At 41.7% G+C, this 22,320-nt stretch overlaps 1 protein-coding gene across 1 annotated transcript in view; it reads right to left on the bottom strand.

Annotated features, from left to right (window-relative positions):
- Positions 1–944: 944 nt before the first annotated feature.
- tmx3b (thioredoxin related transmembrane protein 3b) overlaps positions 945–22,320 on the bottom strand; it is a 42,420-nt gene continuing 21,044 nt past the window's right edge. Inside the window, exons 11-16 of the mRNA XM_004081160.5 lie at positions 19,875–19,932; positions 19,620–19,673; positions 14,700–14,756; positions 12,012–12,141; positions 9,993–10,061; positions 945–2,460 (exon numbers count right to left, since the gene is read on the bottom strand). Of these exons, the coding sequence (XP_004081208.2) occupies positions 2,179–2,460; positions 9,993–10,061; positions 12,012–12,141; positions 14,700–14,756; positions 19,620–19,673; positions 19,875–19,932 (650 nt within the window). The 3' untranslated portion in view covers positions 945–2,178. The remainder of the gene's footprint in view (positions 2,461–9,992; positions 10,062–12,011; positions 12,142–14,699; positions 14,757–19,619; positions 19,674–19,874; positions 19,933–22,320) is intronic.

Raw genomic sequence — 22,320 nt, 5'->3', positions numbered from 1 at the left:
TTTTGGCATAAAGTTCTCTTGTTGTCGCGTTGATCAATGTGATTCGCTCGTTTTGTTTTTCTTTTTCCAGACTTTATTGAAACAAAATGCGTAAATGTACACTGTGCCAGGCTCAGATGAAATGATGTTGACCAATCGTTGCTAAGAGTGGCGTAACGTCATCATTTGGGTTGCCAGATTAGTTCAGGTGTGTTGAAGGGAGCGATCAGTAAAATGCAGCCAACTTTCTTTTGCACAACATTCAGAGCGCACGTTGGTACGGACGCGCTATGAAATGGGTTGCCAGATTTGGCTCTTTTTTATTTATTTCGCCACTTCGGGGCCCTGGTGGTGGCGGGGGCCCTACGCGGCTGCGTATTTCGCGTATAGGGAGGGCCGGCCATGGGTTAACCTCAAAAACCACCTTGAAACTGTGAAGAAGAAAACACAGCAACAAAAAACTACAATTTAGCTCAAATTCTTTCAATTTCTGCCATTTCAGATTTGATCATTAATAAAACTAGAGTTCTATTGAAAAAAGGTCTAACATTTTTAATTGCATATTACAAATTTGTCATGTTTTTTTTTACTGCATTTCTACAAAATAACTAATGTTAATATTTTTAAATTCATTTTGTGCTTTAGAAGAAATAAAAACGTAATTTAAGATTCTAAAAAGCTGATTAAACCACTTATGACTGGTTTTCATCCATAAACTTAACTTCATCTATAATAAAGCTGCTGGAGCCTATCCTGCCTTTTTACAACCTGAACAGATCACCTGTTCGCAGAAGGTTACTACACAAAGACAAACAAGGACATTTTAAAAGTCATGCAACTTAACAAATTACAAATTAAAATACAAACAAATCATTTATGGTTTATCATGGAAAAGCGTATGAAAAGAAAGACCTTAAAAGCTGGACAAACATTTCACTCAGAAGAAAATAATGAGATCACCAAAATAACGAAGACAGTCTTTATTTTCATGTTTTCAAACCTGTAACAATGATCTGATTAAAACCTAACGAGGAGCCGAGGGCGGAGCTACAAGGACCAAAAGGCGAGGCGAGGGTTAGCGACCTGCTAAAAACACCTGTGCTTCTCCTGAGGAGCCCAACTTTGTGGCGTTTCTGGATCTGAAGTACAAACTCCATAAGTTAAACCGTACTGTGCTTAGAACAGAGTGCCCTCCGGAGGGGGCGGTAAGAGAGTACAACATTCCAGGTTTTTGCTCCTTCGTGAGCTTTAGTCACATGGAAAAGCAGGACAGTGGTTTAAGCCAGTAGAGCTTTCAGTAGGAGCCTGTTTGAACAACAAGTCCTAATATTCTTTGCATCACATTCCTTCCTTCTACCTGCCAGGAGAATCCAATATGGCGACTGGTGATGGAAGACCGACTGAAACACGGACGATTCTGTCTGAAGAACGCCACCCCGTCAAACCCCCGTCACATCATGGCTCAAACTGCTTCTTAGCAGGTAGTATTTTGGATTTAAAAGAACGTTTCTGTACTCCAGAGTGATTCAAATCAGTTTCAGCTAACTTTATCCTCTTTTCGATGCCAATGGGAAAGTGGCTGACAGGAAAATGAGTCAAAATATACGACCGTTTCGGCACTTTGCAACCCCCCCCCTTAAAGAACAAGAGGAGGCGCTTTCAGGCAGTAAGAAAAAAGCACATTTCACTTTATGGCAGGCGTTCCTTTTGGGCACTTCCTGTAGCACTACGCAACAATATTTACAGTTTTTGGGGTAAAAAAAAAGCAATTTTCAATAGTAAAGGCAGAATGGAGTCGTTTTTCCCCCTTTTGTGGGACATAAAGAGAATAGGTTGCGATATGACAGGGGGAGATAAAGCAGGGGGGGTTCTACTTGGAAGTGGTTTCACAACGTTAATGTATCAGATGAGAGTGTAACATCACAGACAGCGTCTATATTGGAGTTGGTATCTGGGGGTTCGTAGCCATCCTTTTATCTGGTGGAAAGCCGTTTACACTCTTCCGTGGAAACGCTTTTTTAATTCAGACGAGCAGCCGACCTCGCAAACCCCCAAAACTCAAAGATGGAAGAACAGTCCGGGGGCTTACCAGGCAGTGAGAAGAAAAACAAAGAGGAGTACAACACAGAAATGTCTTTGAGTTTCATGTCACTGCATTTGACTAGGCCCATCATCTTCTATCCGGCAGGCACGCCTGTGTTAATCAGTTTTCTTCTCTTCGGGGTCTTTCTCTCCTTCTTCCTCCTCCTCCTCTTCTTCGTCTTCTTCTTCTTCTTCGGGGGCCTCCAGCTCAGCAGTGTCTTGCCTCTCCTCCTCCTCTTCCTCCTCCTCATCAGTGAGGCCCTCCCTTTTCAGCGCGTCTATGTCATCCGAACCGTCATCCGACTCGGCTGTGCAGATGCCGTAGCACATCAGGCTAATTACACCCAGCGGTAGGCCGAACAGGAAGCAGCCCAGCAGTGGAGAGCTGCGAAACACAGACTGACGGAGGATGGGAGATGAAAGGAAACAAAAAAAAAAGAGGAGGGGAGGAAAGGATTGAGGAAAATTGAGATAATAGAATGGATAAAGAATCGATTTTGTTCACTTGAAACTTTTTTCCAAAGGTTCTCTGTCAAAATCTATTATCAATACCCAAATGATCCCATAATAACGGTGCTTAGTGGATAGCATCCATCATCATCCACGTTTTAATAAATGTGTGTTCCTGTGCAACAACATCAACATCCACTTTTTAAATCTCTCAAAAATACAAAATCTACTTGTTTTGTTGCCGGAAATCCACTTTTTTTGGTGGCATTTATACCATGATTCCCTTTCTTATACACAACAGCATCTGTTCCAGTTTTTAGCCCAAACAAATAGAGGATAAACTGGACCCAAACACACCGATACATACCAACCCAGGGGCATCAGAAACATCAGACCCCTTCTATGCCAGGGCCTCCAACCGTCTGTGGATAATTCCTCGTTTTTGGTAGAGCCTCGCTACGTCATTGGCTGAAGACCACTGTCAATCAATCTACTGCATGCCAATTCTCTTTTACAAAATGCGATCAGCTTGACAAATCTTTGATCACAAACAGATCTTTATTTTCAATATTTTATATATATATCGTATCGTGATGTATATCGGGGTATTGTAGACTCTTGTGTACACAGCTCTATTATATGGTGCACTAAGTAGTGACTGAATTCAGACATGTCATCAAGTAGTGAGTTCCATTTAGTTTTATGTGGTGATGCAGGTGATGAACTTGTACAAATCATTAGGGATGGTTACTGAGCCCCGTATTGAACGAGCCCCGGGGCAACATTCTTCAAGACCGCAGTATCGTTAAGATCTGACCTCAACGGTTCTGCTATCGGTACTGGAGAAAACGCATTTTTTTGTGTCCCATGTTATCTGTCATATTTAACTCACCAAGTCAGTCAATTGTCCGTTAATGATGATATTCATTTCGCTATTCTCACTGAAGAGGAGAGGTCTGTCTGGTTATTTGTGTGCACATGGGGCGGGGTTATTGTTCCGACAGTACGTGGCGCGCGCGTAAAATTAATTAAATCTGCGCTAGAGCGCCCCGACTATCGTGTCAACCTGCTGCTATGATGACCGTATTTTGCACTCTCTGTATAGAATACAGTGGGGGGGGTCGCGAGAAAAAAACGACGTACTGCTGCAGAGGATGTGAACAGGTGAACAGGTAGAGAGGAAATGCAGGTAGAGAGGCAGGGGGAGGGGCTTTGGCTTTAAAGAGATGGAAACACGGGCGTCAGATTTAGACGCAGTTTTCACTGCGGGAGTTGAAGCAGAGACTTTCTCTGGGATGATCTTATGACCTCAAACATTTATTTAATTTGTTTTATATTTACATCATGACAGCAATATGTCAAAACATTGCTGTTTATTTTTCTTTAAATAACTTCTTTTTTCATGGATTTTACTTTTCCAGTTGGAAAAATGTATAAAGTAAAATGTTTTGTTAAAAAAACATTGTTGCATAATGAGGAAATAAACACTTTATGTTCTTAATTTGTTTTTTTTGTCCTCAAAAAGTATCGATAAGAGTATCGTTAAAATACCGGATCGATAAGCAGTATCAATAGGGGTAGTAGTACCGTTAAAACCTTAACGATACCCATCCCTATAAATTAATGTTCATTAACAGTTCAAAGAGTTTCCTTTTTGTGATGATTTGCCTTTTTACATACAGGAAGTGTTTTTTTTTTTGTGTACCTCTGCCTTCAAAACCTCCCAACTTTTTACTCAAATGGAGTTAAAGCAGCTTTATCCGGTTTTAATCCGTAGAAAGTCCACAGAAAACTCTCCGGAGACTGCTTAGGACAAAACTGCCAATGTGGACACAATGTCAGAGTGAATCAGGGGTAGAAAAACAGACCGTCATCTTTATGCGCTGATGCGTCTGCCACCATCATGGTGTGTGGGCTCCTGCGCCAAATATAACGGCGGCGCATGACGTGTGCATTCTCCATGATAGGTGGTTAATGCCCAGACACATCATTAAACACAGAGAGAAAATAAGGGTCAAAGGGGCCCCCCACTGTTCAGTTTTATCTCCTGGTGGGCCAATCCAATGCTGCCCTCCAGTCTCAACCCCTCACATAGAAAGATAAGCATAAGCAGCGATAATTTATCTGTTTAGTGTCGACATAGACTGAGTCACTGTTTAATAAAAACATGGCGTCTCGCTCAACAGCTAGTGTTTGCAGATCACAAATTTTAAAAAGCATAAGTGTTGAGATGACGATGCTTTTATTTTTTCAAGGTAAAGCACAAAATGTAATTTATTCATTTATTCCTTCATTTGCATGAATCGTGTCAATAAGCTTTGAGAGCCAGCAGACTGCACAGGCTTTAATATTTCAGCATTAATTGCACGTCTGTCATGTAATTTTATGATAATCGTACTACGTTATGCTATTTGTATCCTCTGCTGTGCTGTTTGTTTTGTTAAAACACTTAAGACTATAATGGGATTTTGCTCTTTAACAGGACTCCTTTGGGTCTGTGGTTTATTGCTTCGCAAACCGATCCGCGCTCAATAATTGAATTCATTTTCAGCTTCAAACGGTGAAAGTTGACCTCCGTGTGCTCATCTTTGGGAAGCCGCGCTGCACCCACACACATTTGTTAACGGCCCATTATGTCCTGACCACCCACGACCAGAATCTCCAAGAGGGCCGGCGACATGAATGAAAATGACTTCAAATCTACAGACCTGACAGTCTCGTCTATTGCTGAGACAAATCAGGAAATATGTTACAAACCAAGGATGACACAATCCTCAGTTTAAAAACACACCACTGAACCAAATTGGGGGGTAAGTAAATAGTTCCATCCTTTCCAGACCTGTGTATCGATATCGCAATATAATCTTGTGCAATACCTGCATGGTAAAAGACGTTGGTTTTGGCCACTATGTCTGTCTATTATTTGTCTATCATTTGTCTACCACTAAAGGTAGTCAAATATTCGATAACTTAACAATTTAGCGATTAAATTGTTGAACCATATATATTCCTAAGATCCAACCAAAACAATCTGTCTGAGGCAAGTTGTTAATCGAATCGACTTATACCAAAATAGAATCGATTCAAAATAAAATGAATTCATTTTATCGCTACCGAAAAATAATCGGATCGTTCAAAATGAACAACTATAAATCATATCAGAGACCACAAATTATGATATGAAGCGAATTGTTCAAATGAATCATTACAGCCCCACTTGCAGTGTATTTTATGTGGACTTTAATTAAAATACAACTGTTGTTGCTGTATATGTTGCTGAGCCGGTTTAGCTCGGAGCCGGTTTAGCTCGTGCTGGTTTGCGGCGCCTTCCGTCCGTGCAACCAGGGTTCGACTCCGGGCTGCTCCCTATTCCCTTCTCCACCTCCGTGCCGGTTCCAAGCCCGGTTTGAGAAGGTTGCGTCAGGAAGGGCATCCGGCGTAAAACATTGCCAAGTTTACCATGCGACTTGTTCGCTGTGGCGACCCCTGATGGGAGAAGCCGAAAGAGGAAGAATTAAAATACAACTGTTGCAGTGAAATGGAAGTGATGTATTAGTTTTTGTTTTGGTATGTTTCGCAAATCTTATTGTCATCGCAATATTGATCACCAATATCACACATCGCTAGTTTTCCTCATATCGTGGCGCCCTAATCTCCACTGCATACAGTGTGTTAACACTGAAAGTATTAAACATAAGTTTTGATAAATTTAAGGATTTATTATTTACACCAGGCATAGAAAGGGTCAAGGGTCAGAGAAAGTCATAGTATGAGCCAACTGAGAACTTTTTCTCTATCCTAATAGCAAATACAGTTTTTTTTGTCACAAATTGTATATATCGAACCAAAACAAAACCATGACCAAGAAATTAATGCATCTCTATTAGAAACATTTCCATAGGGTTTTTTTTCTGAGAGAACTTCTACTTTATTTTATTTTCTTTTACCATATTTTTTTGGTCAAATATTTTTTGTAAAATATTTGGCACATAGTCAAACTAATATCGATCTACAGCTCATAGATCACAGTACATGGAGGGACCTTCTAGCTGCTCTAGAGAGAGACTTACTCGTCTCTGATTGGGGCAGCTTTCCTTCCAGATTTATATTCCTCACTTTGATAGATTTTTCTAATATTTCCCACAGCACTCCAGTGAAATATCAAATCCCTCACCTCCTGTGGGAACAACAATGCACCCATCAACTGAAGAGGCAGGCTCTGGAAGCCCCTCTTTCAATGTGCGGGTGACAAATGCGTCATTGGGAGGTAATATACCAAGACACATCGGGCAAAAAGCAGAAGAGAGAGCGTTCATTCGTCAGCCGCTCAGCGCACCAGAAGAGAAATGGTCAGGTTCCCGTCAGTCATCTCCAACGGAGGAGGCCTGGTAATTGCTGATGCTGTGTGATGCTAGATGAGGTAAGGACAGGAACGCTACGCTAACACAGCTGGCTATGACTCATTGGGTCTAATGCCGCTGCTTCCTCATGCTGCTGTCTCTTCAGAGGACGGTTGCTGCCAGATTTCTACCATTTCCGCCAACTTGTACTTTGGTATAGGCAGTCGTTGGCGGGCCAACTTTAATTTCTTTCACAAGCCTAACTCAATCCCCTTCACACAAAGCTCCTGCACCACATACTCGCATATTATTTTTGAAAGTTCAGCTTTAAAGCGTAGAATCTGTGGTTTTCCTTAATCACCCACAGAGGAGCATCGCAGCGCGGCTGCATGTACATTCCTATCACGCCCCTTGGTCAAATAAACACCATTTCTCCCAAAAGAACCAACTACTTAGAGCAAAAAAATGGGAGACCAGACGAGTTCAGCCTACTGGACTTCCCCTCCCTCATCCACCCACTTCTACCAGCTCTGCTGCTCCTTTCCTTTTCCCCATGCTGTCATTACTCGCCTGCATTGCATATTCTCCACTCTGCAGCCAATCTCGTCCTCCAAGTGCGGTTTTTCTCAAAGAGGAAAGGGCCCCGGCACTTGGTTGTTTGTTTATCGTTCTAACAGGCGGAACTTCAGAGTATTAGCCCTGCTAACACAGATCCTCTCCAGGTGAAGCGTTATGTGCAGGAGTGTTTGTCTTTGTCTTTGTTGTCTTTGGGACAACAATCCTGCCTGCTTTAATTGTAGAGTTCAGGAGCAAAACTGGCTTAAAACTAATTAAAAATTATTATTTTTCAGTTAAATTGTAAATTTAGAATCTAAAATCTAGGCTGTAGCTGTTTCTCAAACAACAGTTCTCAAATTGATTAGATTTGGTTATTTTTTACATTTCTATAGGTCAGGTGTCTGCAACCTTCAGCACCTAAAGAGCCATTTGGGTCGATTTCTCACCACAAAATCTTTTTTTACTCCTTTAGAAAAATAAGACACTGATTTGTATTTATGATATAGTTAAAATTATGATAAATGTAAATGACTTTTTGCTCTCTGGAATTTAGAAAACAAAGTAAAAAAAATAGTTTTTGCATTTTTGAAATAGTTCATAACTTTTGGCAGAGGTTCAGATGACTTCTGTCCAGAATAAGAGACGCCGTGTCTTGAGGGATCATCGTTTTGTTGCAGAAAATTAGTAGCAGATAGTGAAATGTCAAGGATGCTAAGAAAAAAACATTTTCTGGGGAATCTTAGCCAGAAATTCTTAAACCTAACCAAATACGTTAAATCAGAGTTAATGAAGTGACCTCTGCTGTTCTTTGTTTATAAGGCAAACTTTAAATCCTAGACTATTTTGAAAAATAGCACCTTAAAAACCGATGAACCTTAAGTAAGAACTCTTCTTATGTTTAATGACCACCTTTGGTAAACTACAAAGGATTGATGGACTGTTGGAGCATTATGGGTAATGTAGTCAGGAACTTGTGGAGTGATGTGTACTGCCTTTTAACTGTTTGTGAGCGAGTTGAGTAAAGTTTAGAGAGTTATTTTACTTTACTTTTTTTTCTTTTTTAACTTTCCTGCTTGCTTGTTTTTTACTTTATAGTTATGTCACAATGGAGGGGTAATAGACCCACATGTGGCTCCAGCTATACGCATTCTAATTTACTTTTCAACAATAAGTCATTTAAATAATCTAAAGATACTATAGATTAGATAGATAAAGATCAAATTTGCTCAATTAAACCATGAATCTGTAAAAGAAAAACAAACAAGAGTCCTATTGTTTGAATTGTGCATGAACTTTGAGTGTGATCTGTAAAGTGCTCTGGTTCTTCAAAAAAATAATGTAAACTTCTTTCTAGCACTGATCATTTCCTCATTTTATACAGTTTTATATTTTGAAAGCTCAATGAAGCTGCTGTTGTCATGAGATCCAGCTGTCATTAGCAATCATATTGTCAGTGAGCAGAATTGTTGCAGCAAGGCTTCATTTCATTTGCAGGAAGAGGAAAAAACAGAAACTGTGAAACTGACAGACACTTAGATGCACCTGCGGTCATTTTTCTCCGCCTAAATGCTCAAAAGCTCCCAGGTGAGCAGCATGGCAGCATCTGCAATTACCTGGTTATTTCCCCTCTGTTCAGCGTGTGTGTGCCTATCAAAATAACGGTTAGATGGATAAATAAATGCAAAAAGAAAGTATATAAAGCAAATCTATCAGCTGCAGCCTGTTTATTCTAGATGTTGCCAAGCAACTGTAAAGTCAGGGAGTTTTAAAGCCATTTTTGCTTGCAGATCTGAACAAGTAATTAAAAAAAGAAGGTTCGATTTTTTTAAATTAAAAAATAAAGAAATGTACATGTAAACCATAGCATTGTATCAGCCATGCTGATGGACAGGGTGACAGCTTTCCTTCTGGTCACTACTATAAAATCATACTGATGATTATGCGATTTAGCAGATTATTATTACGTATTAAGGCCCTTTAGTGACAGTGGATCTCCCTCCTGTGGTAGTTTCCTGTTGGGCCAATTTTAACCAAACACTGACTTCTGATTCTGTGATCCCTTAAGGTCGAGGCATTAACTGTATCTGAGAACTGGACTGAGTGAGAGAGTGTGACGTCATCCATAGAAAATGGCCCTGGGCTGCATTTGTAGGCTGCTTACGTCACAGCGACGCGACAGAGTGCTGTCCAAATTCAACGACTCCTTCAAATGCGGCCGAGGAATAAAGACTGGTCTGCCGTGACCTTCTATGCTGTCCATATCCCAAGATAGAGTGTGGCCAAACTCAGAGATTTGCTGATAAAAATGGCGGACTGTGAAGCGGGTCCCGGAAATGGAAATAACTACACCTTTTTATAATTACACCTCCAAGATTAAAAGTTGTACCAAATAAGCCAGGAACATTTTGACTGTTTATTTCTCTATAGAAAGCTTCTTGGAGCCAGCGGGTACCTCCTGAGGGGCCACTCATTCCAGTTCTCTAATACAGTCAATGTCACCAGAAGGAGTTTCTTAAATGTACCCAACACCTCAGCTCTAGTTCTAGTCTGTGACGTCATGTAACGGATATTTCCCCAACTTACCATAATGGTGGACCTGGCATCAAACGCCACCCGTTTGATCCTCTGAATGAAGCCATCGCCTCCATAAGCCTGGAGGACCAAAAATCACAAGAATGGAGAATGAAACTCATACTCATTAGCTGTGCTCAAGATCTGAAACTGGTCTTTAGGAAAGCCCCTCACTCCTGGATTTAAACCTAATTCAGACACATGTTCCCAAAGTAAAACCTAATAAATATGAAGATTTTCAGAAGACAATTTATGGATTCACACTGTTATGATGAGTTAAAACGTGGATAACTTGTAAAAACATAAATGTAAATGCATTTTTTGCAGACTTTTGTGGTTTATGTTGTTGTGGACTTTAAGCCCCTCTAAGAAAATATTCACAGCAAAAAGGGTTTGAAGTGACAAAGCATTAAGAACTAATGCAATGTGATCTTGAGAGATCATTGATGCTTGGCTGGAATTATTCGACACCAAGATGGAAATTTATGGGAACAGAGCCATGAAAATAAAAAGCCCGAAGAAGAGTTTTCGGGATTTGCACCGCTTTGACTTTTCACATCAAGCTTTATCCCACTGGAGGTGGCCGACAAATGCTAGTAAACAGTAAATAAACAAAAGAAGAAGAATCCCACTCCCTGCCTGCTCCCTGCTTGTATGGTGTGAACACTACCGGCTGAATACGCGTCCACGAAACTGCGTATAGTGTGTTCTTGAACACGTGCCCGGTGTGAAGGTGGCATCTTAGTAGGGAGTAGCAAGGGAATCTGGAGGCAGCCTACGATACCAAGTCTTTAAATGGTTTTATCCAATCCAGTTCCATCAAACTGGTCTGTGGGGAATTTTGAATTAATCCCATCAAAGCTACTTTGAACATTGGGAGTTTTGCAACAATCTAGCAGAGATTATATGTAAAAACGTTCAGGTCAAAGTATCATCGGACTCCAAATGCTTCCAGTCTCTTGGGGTACGCGGTCATTGGTTCATTACTTTTATTGTAAATGATCTTTATCTGCTTCCGTGCACAAAATGACTAAATGTACTGGAGTCTAGTTTGTGCACGCTTCAGTGGCTCTGCTTCATCTGAGCTCATTTGCAGGCAAAAACCACCTGGGCAGCCAATGAGCGAGCTGTCCTGATGCTAATTCGTCAGGATGTCCAATTACCAAAGTCTGCCTGAAAGGGACGTCTGCTAACAAGGTGAGGGGGATCTGTCCGCGAGCAGCTGTTTCACACCGCGCATAAACATCCGGAGAGCTGCAGGAGAAGTCTCAAACTACCTTTTAAGACGTTATTTTTGCCTTCATTGAGAAGAAAGAGAATACGAAGGACCGGGAAAGGAAAGCTTGAAAGCATCTCAGCGTCTGCCTTCTTTAGACCGCCTCGTGCTTCACACATTTTCCTGCTCTCTTTGAAAAGCAAAGAGAGATTCGGGCTTATTTCATGTATGGAAAATAAAACCAAACTATTCTTGAATTCCACAGTAGCTTTCCTGTGTTTTGTCTGCAGCATTATTCAGCGTCCTGCTGCAGCCTTAAAGGTGCCGGTGCCAGACATTACCATCATGACGTGAAAAGGCTAAAACGGGCCGTGCTTTGGCGCCAAGCGGACAGCAGGAATGTGTGGGCTGCTGCAGTTTATTTAATGGGAGGTGGTTTGCTTTACTCGCAGAAAATAGACCAGACCTTTTCTGACTGTTTGCTTAGGGTTTTGCACATCCACTGACTTCAATGTAGAGCATAAAGACAAAAAAAGACAGAATAATAAGACACTAATATGCTAATCTGTGAGGATAAAAACAGGATTCCTGAAATTAATCTGTCCAAATGCAACGACCACAGCAAAAAACCCAAACATGCAGAAGGAGATTTAACAAAAAAGAAAAATCTTTTTGGTGTGAATATTCTCTTAAGAGGGGCTTAAAGTCCACGACAACACACTGATTAGAATGCTGTGATTGAACCAGAACAAACGGAAATGGAAATGTCCTGAAAGCATTACGAGGAAAAACAAGAAACGGATGGAGGCTCTGACCTGTGCAGAACCGTTCAAAACATCGCTGATGAACTGGACCAGCTGCTCCATGGTCTCAATCGGCTCACTGGACAGGAAGTACTGCTCGTTGGACGTGTTGAGGATGATTACGGAGGGCACTTTTACCTCACTGAAGAAAAAAAAAGAGAAAAAAAAAGCAGAAAACACGCCGTTTAATCTTCTTAACCTCCACGCCGTGAAGCGCCATTATCATCTGATGGGAACAAATTGTAGCTTCCTGAAGAACAAATTGCAAAACAGAAAATGTAATATCTGGATAAACAAACCCTTTCTACTGAGGATGAATAAATGTTTTTAATCCTTTACACTGTCTTTTCAAATAAGCAGAGCAATCTTGAATATTTTCTTCTGGTTTCTAAAACAGGAAGTTTTAATGGTCTGTGACGTGTTTATCAGTAAAAAACACGGAGAACTAAGGTGCACATAATCAGCTGCAGTACACAACTGTACACACGTGACCTCAAATCGTTCCACAAATTGGCAAAAGTATCATAAATCCCACTGAAATACAGAACAAGGTCATAAAAACAAACAGTCCCACTTCCACACGTCTTGCTGAGGTGAGCTACACCAGAGATGCACACAAACACAAACACAGCATGCCCACAAAACCCAGCAACACACACACAAACACACAAATCCATCAGTGTCCTAACCCACACGGCCGCAGAGCGCAGGACTGTAGAGTCATCAACGCCCGACTCCTCTGTCCAGCTGTGATCTGCGGTCACGTGAACACACACACAAACACACACCCACACATAATGAATGTGACTCCCAGCCCACTCCAACAGATGGCACCCATTTAAAGTGAATACGGATTATCCTTTATGCCTGTGGGGGGGGGCAGTGGAGGGTTCGCCTCCGGATTACGCCTCTGATGGAATCAAGAAACTCCCCTTCAACTGACAATTCATTTAGAGAGATTTTTCATTAGGTGATGTCATTAAGAAACATCCAGTTTGTTATTAAGCTTCAAGGTTCGGATCATTCTCTGTGTTCAGGTGGTTCTCTACGGTGGCCCTGAAGTGCCAATCCCATCAACAAATGACTCCAAAAACATATTCAAGACAATTAAGAAACAAAACAATTAATGAAACAACATTACATTTTGGAAGTCAAAGCAAAACTCCAAAAAAAAAAAAACTTTTCCCAAAACAAAGTTAATTTTATAAAAATGAAGAGTTAATTGAGCAATGACCAATCGTTTGCAGTGGGTGTGGCCAGAAGTTTAATCCCTTTTACCTAAGTGTTTACATTCTTTGTTTTACCGTAACTCTTCAACCGGGGACACAATTAACATAATTGCAGCCGATTCTGAAGCCTCGAGTGTAAATAAGAACTGGACTGAGTGACTCCTCCCCCCTGGCGTTCCAAACAGGAAGTGCCCAGTGTGAGTACAAACAGTGGTTTTGTTTCTTAATTGTCTTTCATATGTTTTTGCAGTCATTTGTTGATAGGATTGGCACTTCAGAAGCCAAAATCCCATAGACTTCTACTGAAAATAAACAGTTATTTGTCAGAATAACCATTCTACTACCTTTTCTAACAAGGCTCTTGCTAATCCTAATTATTATTTTTTTTGTTAACTGTAGTTCTTAACTCATTTAGGAGGCTCGCACTCATTTCAGATTGCAAAAAAAAGTTGTTTAAAGGATGTTAGTCGTGTGGTGAGAGCAGAGTTCAGCCCTTGAGCTGCCAGAACACTGTAATCATGCCAATGGCACAAAGATGGATGAAATGCCATCAGATTTATTTCCATGCTTTTCATTTTGGAGGGGATTAGGAGTCATCGACAGGCCAGACTTTGATTCCTCAAAAGAGGCCAATTAATCCAGCACTTCAATGGCCAAATTCGGCTCCATAAAAGCCCAGCAAAATACATACAGTACGTATAAAATTAGGAGTGCTAATCACCTCTTTTATCCTTTAATACATGCCGGCTGTGTCATTTCAAGCCCGTACCGGGACAGTCGTATTTCAAATCCGACTTCTGCTACGCTCGCTGACACAGTGACTTAATTACACAGGACTTGCGAGACTGTGTCTGCTATAATCTCTCTGGTACAAACAATAACATGCTCAAATTAAAATAGCATCACGCGGCGGAGCCATTACGCTCGCAGATTCTCACACGAAATTACACGCATAATGAGATGCTGTGGGTTTCTGCACACAAAAAACAGCCGCGGCCAGAGCTGCAGCCAGGCGGGCCCGCGCCACTAGTGAGCTCCTGTCTAATTAAAAGTGTCGGCTGGAAGGTCTCTCTGAGGCTCGACACAAAGTTGGCCTCAGAACGGGCACAAAGCGGCTGCGGCGGGGTTTTTACGGCATCATTAGCACGGCTCTGCGGCCGTCCACCGAAAAACAGAACCGCTAAAGGTCCATGCCCAGCCTCATCTGTAGATGTTCTTCCATCACATGCAGATTGGCAGGGGCCTCTGATTCTTTGGGGTTAAAGTTGCCAACAGCACTAAAAACAGAAATGACAGCCCAGTTGCTGTAATTGACTTCTACACAAGTGAGCCTCCCTTAATGGCAAAGGCTGGCTTGACAACGCAGCACAGACCTTGATAAGAGGCTGACGGGATGTAACATGAGGGAGGAGAAGAAGAAAAAAAGGCAGATGATGGCATGAGAGGAGGAGGCTGGATGTGAGGCACTCACCCCATAATGAGGCTGTTAATGTAGTCGCTGCCATCCATGTGGCCAAACTGGAAAACTCTGGGGGGGGGGGGGGGGAAAGAAGAAACAAGGTGTTAGAAACAGTAGTTTGTCTCGTCTGTGTGGACTGTAAACCATTAGCATGAACTGGGATCATCTCAGTTCAATGAGCAGCAGCAGCACAAATATGAAACGCGTCAGCATTCGGTGTCTTCGCTGCTGAAAAGCCGAGATATCACTTTTGTTACTGCAGAGGAGGTAAATCTCCCCAGAGCCCGCCATGCGCCGGCTCCCGTTTCTCCTCCTTTTCCTCCACAGAAAGGTGATTTATCTAAACGATAAGAAAGGGGGAATTCAATTTTTATTTCATTGTACTGGACTGTACCTAAGCAGAGAGTATTGTGGGTAAAAAAATAAAAAAGGGGGGACAGGCAGCTGCACAAGTTGAAGGACTGATTACAAAAAGCCTGTGCATACAAATTATATTTATAACGTATCACAGCTAAATGTTGGACGTTTATCCCGAAAGCGCTGAACAATCCCGCCAGCGAACGACGCCATTATGAAGAGAACCGACTGCATCATAAATCCTGCGGATGCGATTTATTTAAAAATCTGTAAAGGTATAATCTTGTAGACTGGGAATACAGCTCATCACGGTGTGAGTGGAGATACGGATCAGAGCAGGTAGGAAAATAATCCACGGCTCCGAGATTGACAGGGGGGGGAGCGCGGGAATACGAGAGCGAGTCAAACATAATGTGAAGCTTTCCATTTTTACTTTGGCGTTCGCACTTTGCCTCGCTGTAACTTTAATATTTACAGATCTGTTCGTGTCCATCTTCACTCTGACACTTTCTGGCACGTCCAGTCAGAAAGCTCGCCAAAGGGTGGAGGAGGAGGAGGAGGAGGAGGAGGAGGTGGCATGCGGAAAAGATGAAGGCTATAAAGTGCAAGAAAGTTTTGTGGATAAGTGCTGGTCTATAAAAGACGGACTTTGTGTTTTTCTAAAACCGTTGGAGGCTTGATGTGGAAAACTTCACAGGCTTTATCTGTCATGTTGTGGTTCTCTGAAACAGAAAGCCACACAGCGGCCCAAATACATTTTAAACACGCCGTTTTAGAAGTATGCATCCGAGTTTGGCCGTGCCAAAACCACATAGCTGGGATTGAACAGGAACAGGCTACCTTTACTTTTATTTCAAGGTTAAACAAAAAAAAAAAAGTTTCTTTTTTGGTAACATCAGAATTCAGCTTTCATGCCGTCAGTGTGAGAAGCACAGTGGGTGGGGGCATCCTCGTTCCACCTCACAGAGTCAAATTGACAAATGTGTGAACAGGAGAGCCGGCATGGTGGAACACGCCACAACAGACAGAGATGCTGGCGTGTGACATGTCATGCTACTGATTCTGCCATGCTGTCAGACTGTCAGAGAGGACGAATCGGGATGGTTCTGCACCCGGAATGAGGTGAGGTGAACCTCCACTGCGTGGGGAAGGGGCCACGGGCCTTTTGCTTGGTGTCAAAGTGGTTTCAGTGTGAAAATGGCTTCAAGCTTCATATTGCCACTTTGAAAGCACACTGTATAAGACATCTGCATAAACAGACAACAAACATTATCTTGAAATGATTTATTGTATTTTTTTAGTGGTATAGGTCTGCATAGCTAGCCAGGGGTGCAATTTATATGCGATTTTTAAAAAGTATTTATTGGCTCGTAAATTCTTTATATTCCCACTAAAACCAGTAGAGGGCACTGTAGGTGTGAGTGTGAGTATTTGCTACTGATGGCAGCGTGAAAGGAGAAGCGCCGTCCAAAACCAACAAGGAGGACTTTACAACTTTATGATATATGGAACAGGGTCATCAAACTGGGTCACAGAGAGACGGAAGTACCGCTGAAAGCGTCCACCAGGCAAGAGATGCAAATTTGATGTGTGAATCGCATCTGTTGTGAACGCAACATTATGCTTCAAAGCATTGCACGTTCTCCCAAAAGTACATCTTATCCTCCAGTGTGACTTATATAGGATTATTTCTTCTTTATAATGCTTTATTTTCCTTTTTTTTTGGCTGCTGCGACTTATACGAAAAATACCGCAAGTATTAACACTGTAGCTCAATATTATACTCCGGACATCAGTACTGATGGTTAATCTTTACTCAAGTCTTTATTTTATTTTATTTTATTTTTTAACCTTAAAATAGAAAATTAAAGCCCAGCATCAGGGGTTGACATAGCCCAGAAATTTGCACTGGCCCACAGGGCCAGTAGTTTTTGAAAGTTACTGGCCCGACACCGCGCACAGCGAGACCCGCTGCTCCGCAGGTGCTTGTAACTTTAGGGGGGTCCGGGGGCATGCCCCCTGAAAATTTTAATATGGTGCAATTTGGTGCATTCTGGTGACATCTAACACTAATTTATACACTTTTCAATGACTGAAAATAAAGCATATCAAACTTAAATCTGCTCTAGTCTGTTTCAGATGTTTTGAAGAGAGCACTGGAGTGAAGTAGTTAACACTAGTTAAGAAGTTTTCATGCTGCTTCTAATCACTGCTATTTCACATTTGTTCCTAATCAATAGTTAAGAAGTTTTATTGACTTTTTTGCTCTGACTGCCTTAAGGTTCTGCTTTTTGTTACTGTTGCAAAGTTACATTTACTTTTTAGTTACTTTAGTTGCTTAATTAAATTAAATAATTGAAAAATTAAATAAAATTAAATTACTGAGATCATTCAGCTAACTAGAAATACTTATTGCTTACAGTGTTGTAAAGAAAACCAAAATGAAGTAGTTTGACATTATACTGCATTTGAGTCTGAGATTCAGGTATTTGGAGTTGCCTTTGATTCTTTAAAATTCAGCTTAAAGCTTAGTGCATACGGTTTCATCTTCAATGCATTCATTAAATATCTTGCTGTCCATACTACTAATTCCACCCATTACTCCATCTAACATATTCCTATCTATTCCTGCCATGTCTTCCACATCTCTGACATGCTTCAGTCTCTCTTCAGTGACGGTGTCGGATTTCTGATCATCGCGGTGAAAAACCACCAGGGGGCGCGCTGATATGTGTGTCAGTTTAAATATATCTGCATAAAATGTAATAATAACCCACTGGCTTGTTCCTTCGTTGTTGCTGTTTAACATTGTTTAGTATTGAATTGTTACATTCAATAAAGTTTGAAAAAAAAATTGATTGAGCACGTGCCGCGTGGTGCTCGGCAGTGACAGCCGCGCGCGCAGGCGGGAGAGGAGGAGAAGAGTGATAAAAGGTTTCCCATAGAAACCCTTGAAGTGTGAACACAGGACTAGCAGAAAAAGTGAATTATTAACACGAGGTAAATCTACACGTTTTCGCAAAATATACTTTATTGAAAAAGGTGAAAAATGTATTAATTGTTAGATATTTTAGTGGCCCGAGCGGACAAGTAAAAAATGAAGTCTTGTGGTCCGTACTGCTCGAAAAACAGGACCGGGCCAGCGGACAAATGGCTATGTCGAGCCCTGCAGCATGGAACTGGGGTTTCAGGTTATGGACTTTAACCTATAACAACCCAACCAAGACAGTCTTTGAAGAGGAGCCGTGACATCTGAACTTCAAATCTTTAATCCGTTTTGCCACTTACCCAATTGGTTTCATCACCTGAACAAATTAGAACCTTCAACAACGACCTAATGAAAAAAATGTAAAAAAAAATCTGAAATCTGAAACATTTACTTTTGGCTTAACTGCTATAAAAAACTGATCTCTGGAGTTCAAAAGTTCACTCAGATGAAACGCAAAGTTGAGTTTTTAAACTACAAACATGTAAAACCATGAGAAAACAATAAGAGAACCCAAAAGTTACAGTTTAGCTCAGACTAAAAAAAAAAAAAAAAATACTAAGAAACAGTAAATCAGGCGTTCCCGTCAGGGGTGTGCCCCCCTCTCCCCTCTGTACACATTCATGGTGGGAAAGCTGAGCACCACAACATCGATTACTGCATCAAACAGCATCAGCTCCTTCAAATGTCAGCCCTCTCCTGTGATCCGTCGACTCCGTGTGCTGCCCCCGCCCACCACCGGGGGCGACACTCCAGTTGGTGACTTGTAATTACAAGCTGTGTTTAGGTGTGCCAGAACGCTGCAGGCAACTCTGATCTCAGTGGGGATTTTGAACTCGGGAGTCTTAAAATAAACAGCGGCGGGTAGCGTGGCACACGGCGCTGTAACTGATGACAGGGATTCCTGTAACTCAATCAGCGCTAATGGGAATGCCTGGGGAGGCGGGAACACTTTGATTATGGGGGTCTGAGACGCGCCGCTTCATTCCCAAGCTGCCGTGACACCAACAGCCGTCTTCAGTCCGCGTGATAACCCAACGGTTCTCCTTCAAACAGCCACTGGTCAGGCTTTCACGAGCATTTGATCCATGTCAACTAAACCTCAAAGTCTCAGATTCACATTTTATAATATGGCCAGTTTCAGTTCTTTCCATTTAAATGAAGGCCCCTTTTGGTTTGAAGTGCAGGATCCAGCCTTCTCTCCGCTCTTTGGAGCAAAAAATAATAGCTGTGAGGAAACGGCGGTTCCCCCTGCCACACAGGAACAGGTGGAACAACACAATTTGTAACATAAATATCTCAACCCAGCAGTTACTGCACAATTGGAGCCGCAGAAAACAGAAAATGATGCATTAATACAAGCCGACTTGACTTGCTGATTGACAGCTGAAAAGAACACCTATATTTGGAGGCTGACATTTTGCATAATTACCTTTCTACTGAAGCGCTACAAAAGCCAGACGTGCCCTGACAAAGGCATAAACTTGCTTGTGAATAGACAGGCAGCGTTCCCCAGTGAGCGCACCATCCCAGAATAAATGCAGAAATTGGATTTTCATCTCTGGCCTCATTGTGTTTCCGTGCCTTACCTGTTAAAATGTTCTCTGTATTCCTTCGCCACCCTCTGCATCAAGGTCTTTAATCTAAAAGTAAATGAGAAGAGAGTGAAATGCCACATGATTCAGACTCTATGCTTTTTTTTAGCCTCTGGCTTCAGTTTATTGGGAGCTCCAAACAATAACAGCAATTCTCATCTTTATTTGAACGCTGCACACTTAAGCACAGCTTGTGTGACGAGCAATTTAAAAAGAGCCGGGCTTTTTTAATTTCAGTGTTGTTTGTACCTGCCGCTCTCCTCCGTGGCGTCCTTCTCATCGATGACTGCAATCGCCACGAGTTTTCCTAAGGTGGCGGAGATAGATTACAAGTCACAATGTGGCACGCACACACAATTGGAGGCTCTGCCAGAGATGCTTTACCCCCTTAAACAGGGGATGGAAAAGGCGGCGGCGCCGGCAGCATGGTGACTGTTTTACTCATTCGTTCTCTACCTCTAGTTTTCAGCTCGGTTGGACAAGGAAACAAGTGATCATTTCTGGTCGCAAAGCTATTTCAGAGCCCATTCAAGAGCCAAACTCATGACACGACAAAGAGGTCCACTTATGAAAACTGTTACACAACTTAAAAGGCTTCTCATTCAAACTGGGTTTGGTTTGAGGCTAAAAGTGTCCTGACATTTGGACGAGAGTGCCCCCTGCTGGTCATTAAGGCACAGAGGTTACAGTACTGGGAGAGAAAACGCTGCTTTTACATGGGAGCAGTGGCAGCCTTTGCATGTTTATCATATTCACCTCAACGTTTACCCAAAATAGCTTCACATGTAGGGGAACCTCAGGGCAAAAAGTTGTTAATTTATGGTTGACTTTGTTAGTACGTTTTTTTTCTACAGCAAGGCCTTGTGGGAGTTCCACCCTTGGGACAGAGAATAATGATCTTTGCACCGTCTTTGAGCACACACAGGCGGCACAGGATCGATGCTTTCAGCAGCTGTGGGAACATTTGCATAGAAAATTCATCTATAAAAGGAGATCCTGCAGTTTACAGGTAGCAGATGAGTCTTAACGTGTGGTTAGAAATGAAATGCACGCTGCACGTTCTCACTATCAATTACAGTGGGCTTTCAGGGCGTCGCCAGTCACTTGCATGATTTACTTGAGCTTCATCGATCGCTGAAAACAGTAGACGAGGCGTTTTAAGCCTTTTTTAATGCCTAATAATTTCAGTTAAAAATGTTATTTTCATTGAAAGTTGCAGCTCGAGTTAGTCGTTAAAAAAAAAAGAAAAAAAGAGTCGGAGGTGTTTTTCTTCACGGGAAATGTGACAGGAAGGCACAATTATGAATGAGAGTGTAAACGCCGCAGTAATTAGCAGAAGATTCTTCAGGTTAATTATGCCGTCAGGTGATGTGGAAGGAAGCAGGTGGCTCGTGAACGGCTTTTGGCTTAAAGCCGTGAAAAAGACGAGTGTCAAAACTGGTGACCGATACGTAAAGGATTCAATTTGTCTTTTTTTGGTTCATATAGTTTGCAGCGATGAGCCTTGTAACAAAAAAACAAAAAAAATCTTTAAATCGTGAAAGCTGTCCCAACACTGAACATAATCCTTGCAGCTTTTGTTCCTTTCACTTTAATTAAAAGGACTGGTTTGAGCTTCTTTTTGTTTCACTGGATAGACTTCCTCAAGTGTATCTCTGAAAAATCTCATTAAAAGGATCTTCGCTGGTTTTCTCAGCCCGCTACCCTCTGGCTTCGAGTCTCCCTCTGTGAAATTCAGTGTTATTTGTGACCCACAGATGAACCGCAGGAATGATAAAAACCAGCCTGTTGTTCGCCACACCGAGCAGCCGGCTCCAGTCCTTGGATTTCCGCGTCACCCTTCACGCTGCGGTTCAACTCCAGGTTTGCACTGTTGGATGTTTTATGTCCTACAGCTTTTCAGAATCTATGGTAGTTGTGCAGGAAATAATTCAGCCTTAATTAAAGAGGTGATTTCAAAGAGAATGGACCGAACCTGGTCTGTTTGGATTTTCTGTAATCTTTTCAAAAGTCAGTGCAAGTTGTGAGGCGAGTTTGTATCTCAGACAATAAAAAGTGGGAACCTTGTACAGTTAATCATCTCAGTAAAGATGCACTTTCAACTGAGTCAAATATGCCAACTAGCTACGCATTAAATAGCCAGAAATGCAACTTAGCTAAACAAACCGACTTCGTTTAGCAACACACACAGTTCCCCATCTTGTGTTTAAAGTTTCCGTACCGACTTATACTCAGGTGCAACTTAAATGTATTTATGTTCCTACTAGCAACCCCTAGAGGGCACTGAAGGTGTGTGTTTATCACTGTTTTCTACTGACAGCAACACAGAGGAAGAAGAAGAAGCGCCGGGGGAGTTGTTCAAAAGCAACAGAGGATAAAGTATTCAGTGGATTTTGTGATTTAACGTGATATAAGTGTTAAGTTGACTTATGAACATGTTCTTTATGCTATAGCTATATAAATATTTGTTTATATGTTGCACTAATTTGCTAGATTCCTCCTGTGTTTCATAGGAAGCGTATCACTTGTGAATAGATTTGCCGTTTGTTTCTGTTTTTTGTACACATATTTAATTCACACTTGACTGTCTTGAGGAAATAGAAGGAATGTGGAAAACTTTCCCTGCATTGATCAGTACCAGGTATTTATCTCTTTGGCTAAACACGTCCTGGATCAACCTTAGATCACTGAATCG

Source organism: Oryzias latipes, chromosome 20 (assembly GCF_053564925.1).
Source record: "Oryzias latipes strain Hd-rR chromosome 20, Olatipes_Hd-rR_3.1".
NCBI lineage: Eukaryota > Metazoa > Chordata > Actinopteri > Beloniformes > Adrianichthyidae > Oryzias > Oryzias latipes.
The sequence above is the reverse complement of the archived record's forward strand: the minus strand, read 5'-3'. Positions and strand labels throughout refer to the sequence as shown.